The sequence below is a fragment of the Beta vulgaris genome, chromosome 9 (genome assembly GCF_026745355.1).
Source record: "Beta vulgaris subsp. vulgaris cultivar EL10 chromosome 9, EL10.2, whole genome shotgun sequence".
Taxonomy (NCBI): domain Eukaryota; kingdom Viridiplantae; phylum Streptophyta; class Magnoliopsida; order Caryophyllales; family Amaranthaceae; genus Beta; species Beta vulgaris.
Genome location: NC_079210.1, coordinates 23,836,009 through 23,850,305, shown reverse-complemented (window position 1 = coordinate 23,850,305; position 14,297 = coordinate 23,836,009). Strand labels below are relative to the sequence as shown.

General features: G+C 35.3%; 1 protein-coding gene across 2 annotated transcripts in view; it reads left to right on the top strand.

Annotated features, from left to right (window-relative positions):
• LOC104902804 (two pore calcium channel protein 1A) overlaps window positions 1–14,297 on the top strand; it is a 40,482-nt gene that overhangs the window by 18,462 nt on the left and 7,723 nt on the right. For both annotated transcript variants that reach the window (XR_008967643.1, XM_010690707.4), the window contains exons 10-18: window positions 2,481–2,542; window positions 3,863–3,935; window positions 4,084–4,149; window positions 4,255–4,398; window positions 4,526–4,583; window positions 9,070–9,177; window positions 9,660–9,723; window positions 12,923–13,091; window positions 14,051–14,115. Coding sequence is in view for 1 of the 2 variants with exons in the window: in XM_010690707.4 (XP_010689009.1) it covers window positions 2,481–2,542; window positions 3,863–3,935; window positions 4,084–4,149; window positions 4,255–4,398; window positions 4,526–4,583; window positions 9,070–9,177; window positions 9,660–9,723; window positions 12,923–13,091; window positions 14,051–14,115 (809 nt within the window). In the remaining variant the exon portion in view is untranslated. The remainder of the gene's footprint in view (window positions 1–2,480; window positions 2,543–3,862; window positions 3,936–4,083; window positions 4,150–4,254; window positions 4,399–4,525; window positions 4,584–9,069; window positions 9,178–9,659; window positions 9,724–12,922; window positions 13,092–14,050; window positions 14,116–14,297) is intronic.

Below are 14,297 nucleotides of genomic sequence, written 5' to 3'. Positions count from 1 at the left end.
AAGCTATCCTTCTGGCTGCTATTGTCTGTCATGATATCATCTTCAATTCTGGGTTCTTTGTTGTTATTGATATTGAGTAGTTGTAGATCAGGGCTTTTTATAAATTAGAAGTGGGTGGGCTAGCAGGAGAAACTTTTCTGGTTAGTTGGAGGTCTTTGCTCCTAGAAGAATGTGACTAATTATTCCTGATAAGATGTTGTTTATCATTTTGGGATCGTTTTTTCAAAAAATTCTTACTTCGCATCTCTATCATTTTACCTCGTCTTTGCATAATGTCAATAAATGAGACTAACTTGTCATAAAGTATGCACAGATGCGGCTGTCCAGACTTGGTAATCCACGTAGCTCTTACTAGAAAAATGTTACTTTTCGCGGTGAGAATTTGCACGAAAAAGTATATAATTGAGTTTAATTGCACATTTAGCAAGAGTAATGGGACCAAATTGCTCGAATTACATAAGGGGGTGATTGCACGATGTTGCTTTTTTGGGCCATTGAGAGAGATGAGAGAAATCATGGATCTCATCGAGAAATGGCCTCTTGTTGGCCATGGATAGAGATGAGAGAAACCATGGGTCTCATCGAGAAATGACCTCTTTGTGCTATTGAGAAAGAACACAATTGATCTCGAAACTGATCTCTATGGATCAATGAAGATGGACCACTTTGGGTCACACAATTCACCACTATGGGTTGTGAAAAAAAAAAAACACCTCTGTTAGTCACATAATGACCTCAAAGGGTCAGACTAATGATTTTAATGTCCTGATCTAGTTCATATGATCGTTGAGCAAGGGACTCAATGTGCTGCCAACAGAGATGAACTTGTTATCCCGCAGCAGCAGCTTATCGCAGCTGATTGGCAAATTCCGAGTGCCAAATTCAGAGTGTATGGATCCCATCCATTGCTCATTGAAATATCAAGCAAAATTACTTTAAAATCCATAATTTGTGGAAGATGCATGGTGACCATGATGTTCTGGAATCATAAAGACATTTCCAGCAGTAGCCGAAGAATGAATATAATCTTGTAGTACCATTCCATGGAGAAACAACAACCAATGCGGCTACTTGGAATTCGCAAATTCCGAAAAAAGTTCCAGATTTAGAACATAACTGATCATCAACAATTCAGTGATTCACCAAAATTGCAAATCAAAACATCAATAAGCAGCATCATGTTAACACTCAATTCAACCAATTATCACCTCAGACATCCACACACCAACTGAAGTAATTCTCCTCCATGCGATGAAACAGCAGATTGGCAACAAAAATTCACCTCAAAACTTCAAACACGCCGCCAGAAACTCTGAAGACAAAATATGTAATGAATGAAGTTTTGCTGAAATCTTCTTTTCAAGTTCGTCACTAATTTCTCCAGATTCGTGAACAAATCTGAATCCACAAGCCTTCACTTGAATTTCCGAATTCAAAATTCACTTTTGTTTTGCCAAGGAATTTCGCAACAAGTTGCGATTGAGACACAAATTTCTCAAATTGAGAAGAACATGAAAAAGGTGCGAAATTAGGTCATATTTTTGATTGGAAAATCGAAATCAAACAGGAAATTCGGACAATTCAAGAGGAAATAATAAAAAAGACGTTGATTACAGGCGAGAAGGAAGAAGATTCGAGAGAAATTCCACCATGAAATCTGCGGAAAAAATAAGAAATGTAACGAAAATTTCAAGAATATGTATTTTCGGAAGAAGATGAGCAAGATCGAGATAATTTAGGAGCGATCCGCTGTGATACCATAATGAAATTGAGAGGTTCAGGGAGGAAGAAAGCAGAAGAAAGTGAGGTCAGCCATTGTTGGCTTAGTTGAGAGCTCGAAGAGCTAGAGAGTGAATTGAGTAAAATATTGACTACATTTTATTATTTGTCAAGTGGTTGAATGAATCATTACATTAGCTAATCTATTCATACTACAATGTAATAACAAAACTAAAGCGAGAGTCAAACTACTCTACTACATAAAGCATAAACGCCAATACACGATAAGTTATGGGCTGATTTGCCTGTTTCGGATCAGTTTTTGGGATACCTTCTTGATTGTCTTACTTTCTCTGCTAATTTGGATTCTAGATATGAGATGCACCATGAACTAGAATTAGAATGCTAATGATTTATGTTTCCTACAACCTTGGTAGGTTTCTTCTTTGAATCAATTTCTTCAACTGTAACCTTATTTTTCCGCTTTGCTATATCAGTTATATGAGCTTTTCATCGAGTCTGACATGCTAGCAGAGCGGGAAGATTTATTGTAATTTTGGATTTCATGCTCTGAGACATGTTTGCTTCTGTTTGAAGCAACTGCAAGAACTTTTGTGTATCTTTCTTAACCTCCACTCAGTATCATCCCACTTATGTCTGAATTATACAGCTCATTTAATTCTCTTGGTCTGGAATGCTTTCTTCAAAAAGGTTTAGCTTATAATTGATTTGTAATGATTAGGGTTCCTCTTTATTTACAGAATCTTGGATATCTAAACAAAGATCAGTGTCTTTGTCTATTTGACGAATTGAACAAATACAGGTATAATTTTCATCCTCTAGAAATATTTATGGTTCTCCCTGTATTTCTTGATACTTAAGCCTTAAGCTTTAGTGATGCAGAGGACTTGCGGTGTAGACAGTCATCTTGAAGATTGCTTCATTGGTGATTTAGCAGTAATATAGGAATTTATGTTGTCTGTTTTTCCCCATCTTTTACTATTAAAAAATAATATAGTTTAGTTTCTGAAAGTAAGATTCAAGAGTCTATCTCACTTGATATTTGTATTTTTAAATCTATTTGTACGATGATAATTCATATCAAAGGCTATGCTTTTTGCTAATAAATAATTTGCAGTCTTGGACAATGATAAAAATTCGATAATAATTATGTTCAAGCATAATATTTATGAAATAAAAGGAGGAAGGCTTTTGTCTTAACCCTTTAAAATATGAAATGCCCACCATCCTTATAGAACATTTGAGCTGTCTAAAAGATAGACAGAGATTTGTGGTGAGTGGGATGGTAAATGAAACAGATGATATTTCCATAAAGCTGGATGAAAAATTACAAAAAAAATTCATTAGAACTGTATTTGGAATTGATACTGTTGTACGATCTTGTGAGATATATTTACTCAGAAGGACTCATCAGAATGTACAAAGTGTTGGTCTTGAAAGTGAAGCACTGAAGCTCAAAAGAGAAACAAAGGAGTACTAGGTTGTCAATAGATTTGAAGCGCAGACAAAAAGATTGGAAAACACCACATCATCTATGGCCTTTGCTAATATTAAGTTTTAAGATGTAATTTATAGATTTTGGAGATAACACAATCAAGCAACTGGCTCTATATAACTACTCTATTCTCGTTTGTATAACCTTGTGTTACAGGTATAAAGATTTCATATTAATATTAGAGTAGAAGAAACTCAAATATGTAGACGGAACTTTCAAAAGGAATTGTGGGACGCGAGGGTAGTTATATAGGGCTCTTTACCTCACTAACTTTGTCTCCAAGTTCGTTAAGAATAATAATGTTTACAAGTTGGGGATTAACTCAAGGAGGGGTGCAAACATGAGAGTCTGCACAAATTTGTACTATGGACCTCAAACACTGTTTTGAGAGAGATTGCAATTTTAGGTTTTCCAATTGCCGCTTTGCTTGTTTATCTCTCTTCTTGATTCATCAGTTTACGAGCAAGGTTCTGCTTTATTAATGGACCTGCAGTCTGCATTGTTCCTAACAGCGTCTACTTATTGAACTTTAAAGAACACAATATATTTGCTTTGGCAAAATTCATAACCTGTTTTCTGTGTGTGTTCTCTGTGATAATATTAGTTTGCACTCCATGGTGTTTGCAGGACATTGCCAAAAATATCGAAAGAAGACTTCGAATTGATATTTGATGAACTGGATGATAGTCATGATTTTAAGGTAGTATTGTATGGAACTTATTTTCCCTGATCTATTTTGCATTAAATGCTATATCTATTGAGGCTCCTTTAATAAGGGTCATATTCTTATTTTATACGACAGTTCTAATACAATACCATGTTTTTATTTTGATCCTGATTTTGGGCAGATTAATCCTGAGGAATTTGATGATCTCTGTCATGCCATTGCACTAAAGTTTTCAAAGGAAGATTGTGTAAGTTTCTGCACCTCTATGGCCAAAATTTTGTGCTTCAGATTTTTATATGATCACTGAGACACTCACTCCTATGGGCATATCTCATATTGCCATCTCTTGCAGCCATCCTGTTTTGAGTCAATTCCATCAATTTACTACTGTTCTTTCTCTGAAAAGTTGAAGACCTTTATCCGGAGTGACACTTTCCGAAACATTATTGCTTTCATCCTTGTGATTAATTTGATAGCAGTGATCATCGAAACCACGGTAAAAATTTCCTTCTGATCACTGAAGCAAGTTTAGCATCTTTATGATTTTTTTGGGAACTATTTTACTTCTTCGTGGCTGATGATGTGAACTTATTGTCTGTTTATTTATTATTGAAAATGTGCAGCTTGATATAGCAGATAATTCAGCTCAGAAAGTGTGGCAGGTGGTAGAATTTGTGTTTGGTATGCACTTATAATCTCTTCATGGTATATGTGTTATTTGTGGTTTAGGATAGTAGGATGTAAAGTTCTGCTGCCAAGTGTCTTCTGAGTATGCTTTTGTGGTGTAGCTTCAGTGGATAAGTGCGTTATATACTATAATTAAGGTCTTGCTGCAACCGAAATCAGTGTTGTTGGAGATAAATAAGTAGACAGCAGCCTCATTCGTCTACTTACAATCTTCATATAAGTAAAACTTTCCATAAATCCACATGAGAATATCTTCAAACGTATTGTGAGAAAAGGTTACGACGGGTTTGGGCATGTGAGATGTCGTCTAGAAGGTGCAAAAGTTAGGGTTGTGTAAGGTTGGGATACTTGGGATTCAAAAAGAAGTCATGGGAGACTGAAGATGATTTGGATGGAGGGTTCTTAGGGATAATATGAAGTTATTAAGTTTATGGAAGCATATAGCCCTTGATAGAAGGGAATGGAGGCAGAGGATCAATGTGGACGATCAGCAGAGATAACTCAGGCAGCTGACTGTATCTTGACTGCGTTAAAGTTCTGACATTGTGCTATGAATTATCATAGCTTTGACACTATTAATGGCAAAAATTAAGGGAGAAGAAGAAGATTTGATTTATAAACTGAGATTAATAATTAAAAGCTTTTAAGAGGCTTGTTCTCTCCCATTGAACTCTTAAAAGCTTCACCCAAATACTCATCAATTTTGAACATGTTTTTCCTCTCTCTAACTTTCACTATATATACTAATTTCCACTAGTAAACTCCCTAGCTTATTTCCCAAGCTACCTCTAACTAATTGTAAACAGAATGTCTGTGGCGCCCCTTCCCCTAATATCGGTTCATTGCATTATCGAACCCCCAAACTTCCACCTTGTCCTCAAGGTGGATATTAACTCGCACTGAATGACCGACCTCGACAGCGATGCTCATTGTTCAGTGCCATTTTGAACTGATGCCCAGCTTCCACTGGCTTTCAAGCTCCTCATTGTTCAGTGTTGTCAGCAAACTAAGCAGGCTGTCTTAAAAAGGTGGAAAGCTCTCATGCATTGAAATTAAGGTGTGAATAAAAGTGATAATGTGTGATGGCTGATTGTAAGGTTTTGGATTTTAAAAATCAAAAGAGAAATTTAGTTGAAAAAGATATTGATGGGTGGGATGATTGAGTTGTGCGGTGGAGAATTTGGGTCGCAAAATTTGGGCAGGATGATGTTGGGAGATTTGGGGTGGGTCTTGAATAGAGGGTTGGAGTAATAAAAACAATTGAGTTCTGATGGTTTAGGTGGTGAGGGGTGGAGGAAAATGGAATCTAGAAATTGAGTGGAGAGATTTCCTAAAATTTGGGTTGATGAACTGGCCAAGATTTTAGAAAAGGTAGACAAGGGCCCCAATTCTCCAAAGATTGGGTGGAATGAGTAGATCTAGTTCATTTCATAGAATAATGTTTAAATAGGTGGTTACCTTGTGTCTAGCTTGCCGTCAAATGGAGAAGGCAAGTCCTGGATAATTGGATAGGGCCTAGAAGGCCTCACATCAACATGATATCATTCTCTGTGCCTTTTACCATGTTGCATTTTTGCCCTTACTATCCTGTTCCCTAACTGGCTTCCTCTTCAAGCCAATGCAAATCGCAGCCATGCTTCTTCCCTTATGCTCATCTTCTGGAAAGTTCCGCAGCAAGACCCAAAGGTAGGTGCCACCTTGCTTCACAACCAAAACTTTCGTTGGCGCTTGTACCTATGTAGCTCGGGTATTTCTTCTAGGTCACGTACTCGTACCCGTACCGTGCCCGACACGATACGTTTCATGTATGAGTACGCGTACCCATTCCTAAAATTTCAAAATCTTGCCGTTTTCTGTCCCTGTACCCGGACCTGGATCTGAACCCGTACCCATATTCGTCTCTCCGCAACTAGGATTGTAGTTTTTACCCAGAAAATCTCCTGACCCCCCTGAACGACCTGCTTACCTCAAATGTGCCCTTCATGAATCCCTCTCCTTCCCTCTTCAGACCACCAAAAGTGGCAGCTCCAATGCGCAGTTCATGAATCCCTCTCCTTCCCTCTTCATACCACCAAAAGTGGCAGCTCCAACACTTAGCTTACAATTTCCGACCAAGAAACCCGAACCACCACCAGGAGTCTTTGGCATCGCCCCTCTCGAATACACCACCATATAAAGCACCTGTAAAAACATTTTTTTCACCATCCCGATCCTCCCTTCGTGACACCCATTTATGTAAGAGTCCAATCGCCACAATTTCTTGAACAATCTTGGATGGATTTCAATGTTTCTTTAAGTTTCTTGAATTAAAGATTGAATATTTGTAGTTATTTGGAGAGAAATTCAAGTAGTCAAATACTTTGATGAATAAACAACAATGCTGGTCGAATTAAAGGAAGGATATGAAGATAATCAACTATTCTAAGTTGATTATCATCTAGGGCTTGTGCTTTCACAGCTAAAACAATTTTCTTCTCACCCAAAACAATAATTCACAATAGAATTACTTTAATCAAAACTCAAAACTGTCTCATTATTCATCATGGCCGAAATATATGTAGCTCATACATTCGTAAACCAAGTAGAACTAGGAAACTATAAAAGGTAAACATGAATAACAAACTAAACCTATTACACGCCTATGTGAAACAAACCACACGACTAATACTACAATAATTCCTAATGTAATTCTAACTCTTAAAACAAGAAATAAAATAAGGCCTCAAATAGGAAAAACCTTTTTAAGTGAAAGGTAAAAACCTATAGGCAAAAGAATCCTATTACAATTAAAATATCTAAATTACATAGTTTCCTAACAGAATTAGGATACTAGATAATTAGCACTCATACGCATCAAGGTTTATGTGTAATTGTGGTTAAGAAGGTAGTGAAAATGAAACAAAAGAAATATAATTAAATGGAACTAGTGGTCGACGCCGGAAAGAACACAATCAACACCGGAAAATTGGCTTAAGTTTCATTTAAAAAAAAAAATTACTTTTAGGTTGTAAGTTGCAAAAAAAATTAAAATGTTATTTCTCCCAAAAAAGTGACTATAAAAGGTTGTTTATGACAAAAAACTCTAGTATATAAGTATATTAGTGTAGAAGGAACACAAAAAGTTAATTGGATAAAAAAGTACATAGTCTTCTTTATCAACCAAGGAGGATAATAGGCCTATTAAAAGCAAAAAACAAACACTTAAATGGACCGAGTTCATAATAACTTATTGTGCACCGGAAACCATAGGATATAATCAGTTTTCATTTGATATAGTCAGTTTCATTTGATATAGTAAGTTGTGATTTGATATAGACAATTTTTGTATGATATAATCACCTTTTATATAGTTAGTTTTTGTATAATATAACCAATTTTCTGATGTAACCAATTTTCGTATTATATTGTCGTTTCTATTATAGTCAATTTTTATGTCAACAAATCCATTTGGGGTGCACAATAGCTTATTATGAACCTGGTCTACCCAAGTTCTTTTGCAAAAGTAAAAACAAGAAAAAAAGAAGTCAATAGGCAGTTAGGGACAAATAAAAATAGAATGGGGGACAATATCTTTTGTTACAGATTTGCCTATGCAAGGAAAAATCAAAAACTAACTAGGATCATGAAGTTGTCATAATCAATTGATAGTGTTTGTCGGTGTAATTATTCTAAGACACTTCCTTTGTTCCATCATTATTGCAACATCACCCTTTTACACATTTATTAAGAAATCCATGTGAAGAGGAGAGAGATAGAGATAAATTAAAAGTGGGATCCATATAATAGGAGAGAGATAGAGAGAAGACATAACCAAATAAGGAAACATTGCAATTAATATGAAAATTCCAAATAAAGGAAATATTGCAATTAAATAAAACGGAGGAAGTATATTTTTGCATCAATACGATCTCAGCTGTAAATTTTAGTGATTTTGTGTGTTGCATATGTTTATATCTACACCGCCTAATTCCGAAGTCATCTTTGATTTATAATGGTAATCGAAGAAAAAGATATTATTGGTAAGATGAGAATCTTTGTAGAAAAGGTAAGAAGCAAAGATATTAGAATTACAAACTATCCTTGAAATTATAAAAAGAAATGGCGTCCAAAGAAACCTAATTCTATCAAGAAAAGCTTTTTACATGCTATGGGTGTGCTTGTCTATTAACTCCTGACTCGAATATGTGAGAGTATCGTGTATTTGTTCTGTCCAAATTAACCAATGAATTTTGGTCTCAAATGTATTATGAAGAGTTGTTTCATGTTTTTTAGCTTCCGCGCCTGAACACAAAAAATTTCCCAACATGCTGGGTAGGCTATAGTGGTACTGACTGTAGATACCATATGCTTCTCCATCACCCTAAACAGTTTAACCCAAATTATGTAGCTTATCGCCTATGCAACAGTTTGTGCATTAATTGGTCCTGGTAATTGTTGGTCAAGGAAGTAATAATGCAGTTATTCCCCCTTCTTTGGACAGGTTGGATATATGTGCTTGAAATGGCTCTAAAGATCTATGCATATGGTTTTGTGAATTACTGGAGGGATGGTCAAAATCGCTTCGATTTTGTCATAACTTGTGTGATAGGTAATCTTATAATGATAGCATACTTCTTTTAATTAATCATTTATTTCTTTATTTATCAGGGATATATTTTGGCTAAAAATTTTCATCTTCGATTTTGTCCTCACGAACTCACCTCTTGGTAGGGGAAGTTGTCATAATATGAAAGTAAACTCTAGCTCACTCCTTGAAATGGTTACTTTCTTGTTAGCACAGAAACTGGAGACTTTCACTCATTCAATACCACACAATGCCTGCTCTCACTTAGATTGAGATTGGATGCTGAACCAATATGGTTTTTAATAATGATTTGCATAACAGATTACAGTTTTGGTTAAACTCGAAGCATCTATAGTCAGTCATGGGCACACTCTAAAAGGAAAAAAGTTGTATTTTCAGCTTAATGTGTTTGATTATTGATATATATTTATACTAATTTATTATTTTTTTATCTGATCAACTTATTCTACCACTCTGCTTCTCTTCCCTTGATTTTTTTTTTGCAGTTGTTGGCGAAACAGCAACCTTCATTTCACCTGAAGGTCAAAGTTTTCTTTCCAACGGAGAATGGTAACACTACTAGCTTCCAGAATGTGAATACTTCTTCTGCATAACTTCACAGAATTTCCATGGTTCCAATTGAAGTTTGGATGAGTGCGCTGGATTCAGAAATGCACTTCTTTGATTTGAATGCTCAATTTAAATCGTTTCCTTGTCCTTGTCATATTCTCTTTATCATGCTGAATGCTTACTTTGGTTATGTTTATGGTCATTAATATGAGAGGGGGATCCACAATTGTAAATTTGGTGGGGCATCGAAATCAACCGACCCAATAGTATACCAAAATTCTAAAAAATCCAACAATCATAGAATAACCCTAGCAAAGTTATCTAACTTCTAATAATTTTTTTGTAATTTTTCATCATTTTTGGCTAAACCTACGATTTGTTGCTCCAGAAGGTCTTTAAGGAAGCTCATGATTTTCGAATTGACAAGTTTAATTAGATTATAATGATCATCAATAATCGAGTGTATTAACAATTTTATTATAGGAATATTCAATTTAAAATTGTTTTTTTCTTCTCTCTAGTCAGACTCAAAACAGTACCTTGTGGGTTTCATTTTTTTTTTAACAGGAAAGTACTTTTTGGATTTTAGTCTAGGAAATTAGGGAAGTTAAATAGCTGACCATTACATATATGCACGATGTAGCTTTCTCTTTTATTTTTGCTTATTTTCCCCCCAAGAGTACTCAATTAATTATTAGAAAAATGGTGAAAATTCTATTGTGCTCCCAAGAGCACGGTCAGTAAATTTGTTCCACTTTCGATGAGTAAATGTTCTATTTCAACAAATGTTCGTTTTATGCGAATTTTCAGCGAAACAATATGTTCTATTTCCCGTGAAAATTATTCTATTTTCAATGAGAAAATGTTCTATTTCAACAAATGTTCATTTTAAGCATATTTTTCAGTAAAATGTTCTATTTTCTGTGAAAATTGTTCTATTTTCAATGAGCAAATGTTCTATTTCAATAAATGTTCGTTTTAAACTTATTTTTCAGCAAAAAATATGTTCTATTTTCCGTGAAAATATGTCCCATATTGATGAGCAAATGTTCTATTTAAGTAATTGAATTCTGGTAATGTTCCACTTCAACAGTCAAATATTCATTTTCGTAATTGAATTCTGGTAATGTTCCACTTCAACAGCAAAATGTTCGTTTTCGTAAGTGAACTCTTGTAATGTTCCACTTCAACACTAAAATTTTCGTTTGCATAAGTGAATTCTTGTAATGTTCCACTTTAAAAGTAAAATGTTCGTTTTCGTAAATGTTCTATTTTGCATTATGGGAGCACAATTCACGGATTAGAAAAATGGTGGGGGCACGGGCTATCCAAGACCACACATAGGTCCCCGGTGTTGGCATGCTTATCTTTGTAGGCGTTAGAAATTTTTACTTTCGATGATTTCAGTTCGAGTAGCTTCTCTCTTCTTTTTCCCCATTGTTTTCAATAGTGAAAATATTATTTGTTTCTTGTTTCATATATCTATGGTATCTGCATAAGTTTTGCTCCATTAGGAGACTCATAACCAGTTCTCCTATGTTTCCTCAGTAGTTGCAACTCCAACCTTTTCTTACATATCTTCGTCCCGAATTTTATGCCTTAATGTGTTTCCGCACATTCATCTCAAAGATGTACATCTCGGCTACCCATCTATGCCCGGCACTCCAACCTATATAATAACACTGGTCTAACAGATCTCATGTATTCCGCTTAACTTTAGAGGTAATATATGGTCTCACAAAACCGCAGTTGCCACCGTCATTGTATCATATGTCTTGGTCAATATCTCCATTTCCATTCAAGGTTACTACATCCACAATTGAGTTCCCTTTCAAGTACTCCGTTTTGCTTTGACTTGGTTTTCAAACTGAAATTTCTAACGTTTGACTCCATCACTCCAATTTAAGCATTAACGACATCTCTAGTCTTGTCGACCAGAATATCGATTTCATCCGCGAACAACATGCACCACAAGATCTCATCTTGGAGTGGCCATTTTATTTCATCTAACATGCTAGGAAGGGACTTATTGGAGATCCTCGCTATCATTATATGGAAATCCTTTCTTACTCTTCCACACGTCATGAAAATTTGTTTTCGGAAAACGATTCATGTCCATAGTTGAGTCTTTATTTACATTGTATACCACTCTTCGACTTGTCCACCAAAGCACTTCTCTTGGAACCTTATCACAAGGTTTGTAAAAATCCTTTCCTACTGAACCGAACATATTAGGGCATTTGAAGGGTTTTACTTCCTCTCATTCCCCTTTCTCCTTACTAAACAAAACAGCCCCTCAATTTGCATTACTAATGTCATGGTTATTTTTAAAGGATTTCTATGTTGCTCTAGCAGAGGAGCGAAGCTCGCTCCAGCTATTGTCAATGCTGTTTTGGTTATTTTATGTCTGCCGTATAGCCGATATGTTCTTGCTTTGTCCACATATACTGTCAACGTTCTATTGGGTTTGATAGTTGATTTTACTGAAATGTGGATGGGGGTAGCTAGGACCTGTTTCGTGTTGAGAGCTTCGTTAAAGGAGAATATATAGGGCAATTAATAATTGTCAACAACTCTTTCATGGAAATGTGTCCACATCTGTATTTCTCATCATTGCTCAGCATCAGATGTTTTGTAGATTTTCAAATTTTGGATTATGATGCCCAAAAGAAAGGAAGAAGAATGCATGATAGTCAAGATTGATTTGTTTCATATATACTTATATATATGTTTGGCTTTACCAAATTCTGATCCAAGACTCCAATGGTCACTGTTACATCTTACATGCTATAAGATGTGTAGTTGATCTTTAGGCTGAAAGTAGAGTAGAGTTTAATTACACACTGAGAGAGATATCTGATGGGCATATTATTCGCATTTTGCTCCTCTATATTGGTTTCCCTTGTGAATGCTTGATATATACATGTATCTGGGTTTGCCCATGCTCTGATTAGAGAAGTGAAGGATCCCTTCATCATGTTTCTGATCTGTGTTCCCTTTGATTAGGAAATCTTTTTATATATCTACTGAATATTTCAGTTACAATGCTGAAATTTTGATAAGAAAAGTAAATTTCTCCTTTATTATATAAGAACAGGATCCGTCATCTTCTCCTTTATTATTTATCTTCTGAATATTTCAGTTACATTGCTTAATTTTGATACGATAATTAATTTTCTCCTTTATTATATATGAACAGGATCCGTTATCTTATCCTTGCTAGAGTGTTACGTTTAATAAGACTGCTGATGCGAGTCAAGCGTTACCGAGCATTTGTTGCAACATTCTTGACTCTAATCCCTAGCTTGATGCCATATCTTGGGACTGTTTTTTGTGTCATGTGCATCTATAGCTCTCTTGGTGTGCAGGTGTGTAATGTGTTCTCCACTGAATTTCAATTCTTGATATTACACATCTGATGATTATATAATATCTTTTATCAAATAATTTTTTTATACTTCCATGTGGTAGAGATGTGTATGGAACTATGGATATAATAGTTAGTAACCGGATAAATGATCTCGTAAGCACGTACCATGGAATAATAGTTAGTTATTTACCAACCCACTAAGAACAACAAGTATCACGGTAATACTTGTGAGATACGAAGAAAAAATCATTGAATCTTGGTTGTTAACAAGAAACAATCCCAACAAGAGTTTGTAGTTTGATTTTGTTTAGAGAAAAACACAAGAGAATCTCATTCTCTAAGCAAGTATCATGGAATAATAATCTCTCACATCCACAATACATATTACACATCCCTATTTGTAGTATAGGAGATAGTTAGAGGAAATGTCCAAAATAAGGTGTTGCTTCACACCAAAAGACATATTGAAAACCTCTTAATTCATATTATATATTTATACCTATACTCCACAACACCAAGTATAATAAACATCATATATGTAACCTACAAACACATTTAATTATAGTTCCAACACCATGCAAGTCTACTAGTGTTTTAAATGCAAGAGATACCTTTAGTCATGCTTCAGATAATTCTCTCAACTTCAAATGGTCCCTTAAAATTAGGCAATCTAGGAATCCCCCAGTTTTCTAAATTTAGCATACGCTTGCTTGAAGGCTGAGACAGACGTGCATATATTTATTTTTTCCTTAAAGGTGCTCGCAAAACTGTTCTCTTCACCTTCTTATTGATACCAGCGTTAGTACTTAGTCCCATACAATATTATTTTGTGGTCATTCCTCCCCCTCCCCATATTCTCTATTTCTGTAATGGTTTTGTGAACACGCCCAAGTACAAATCCTGCTGTTGGTGTCGCTAACCAGTCGTGTTTTTTTTATATTAATTTTCACTTGGCAGATTTTTGGCGGGATTGTGAATGCAGGGAATGCTTCATTAGAAGGAACTGATCTTGCTGACAGCGAGTATCCTTTTCCTGAGATTTTAACATGTGCCAAATTTCAGCTGTTATTCTGTTTGGGACAATGGTAATGGGAAAAGAAATATTCTTTTGCTATTCTCTTTGCTAGCATTTCTGATTTTTGCCTTGTAGCATTTTTTTCCCTTTTCAATTGAGGAATTGCATGTTTTGACTTCCTTAACCACT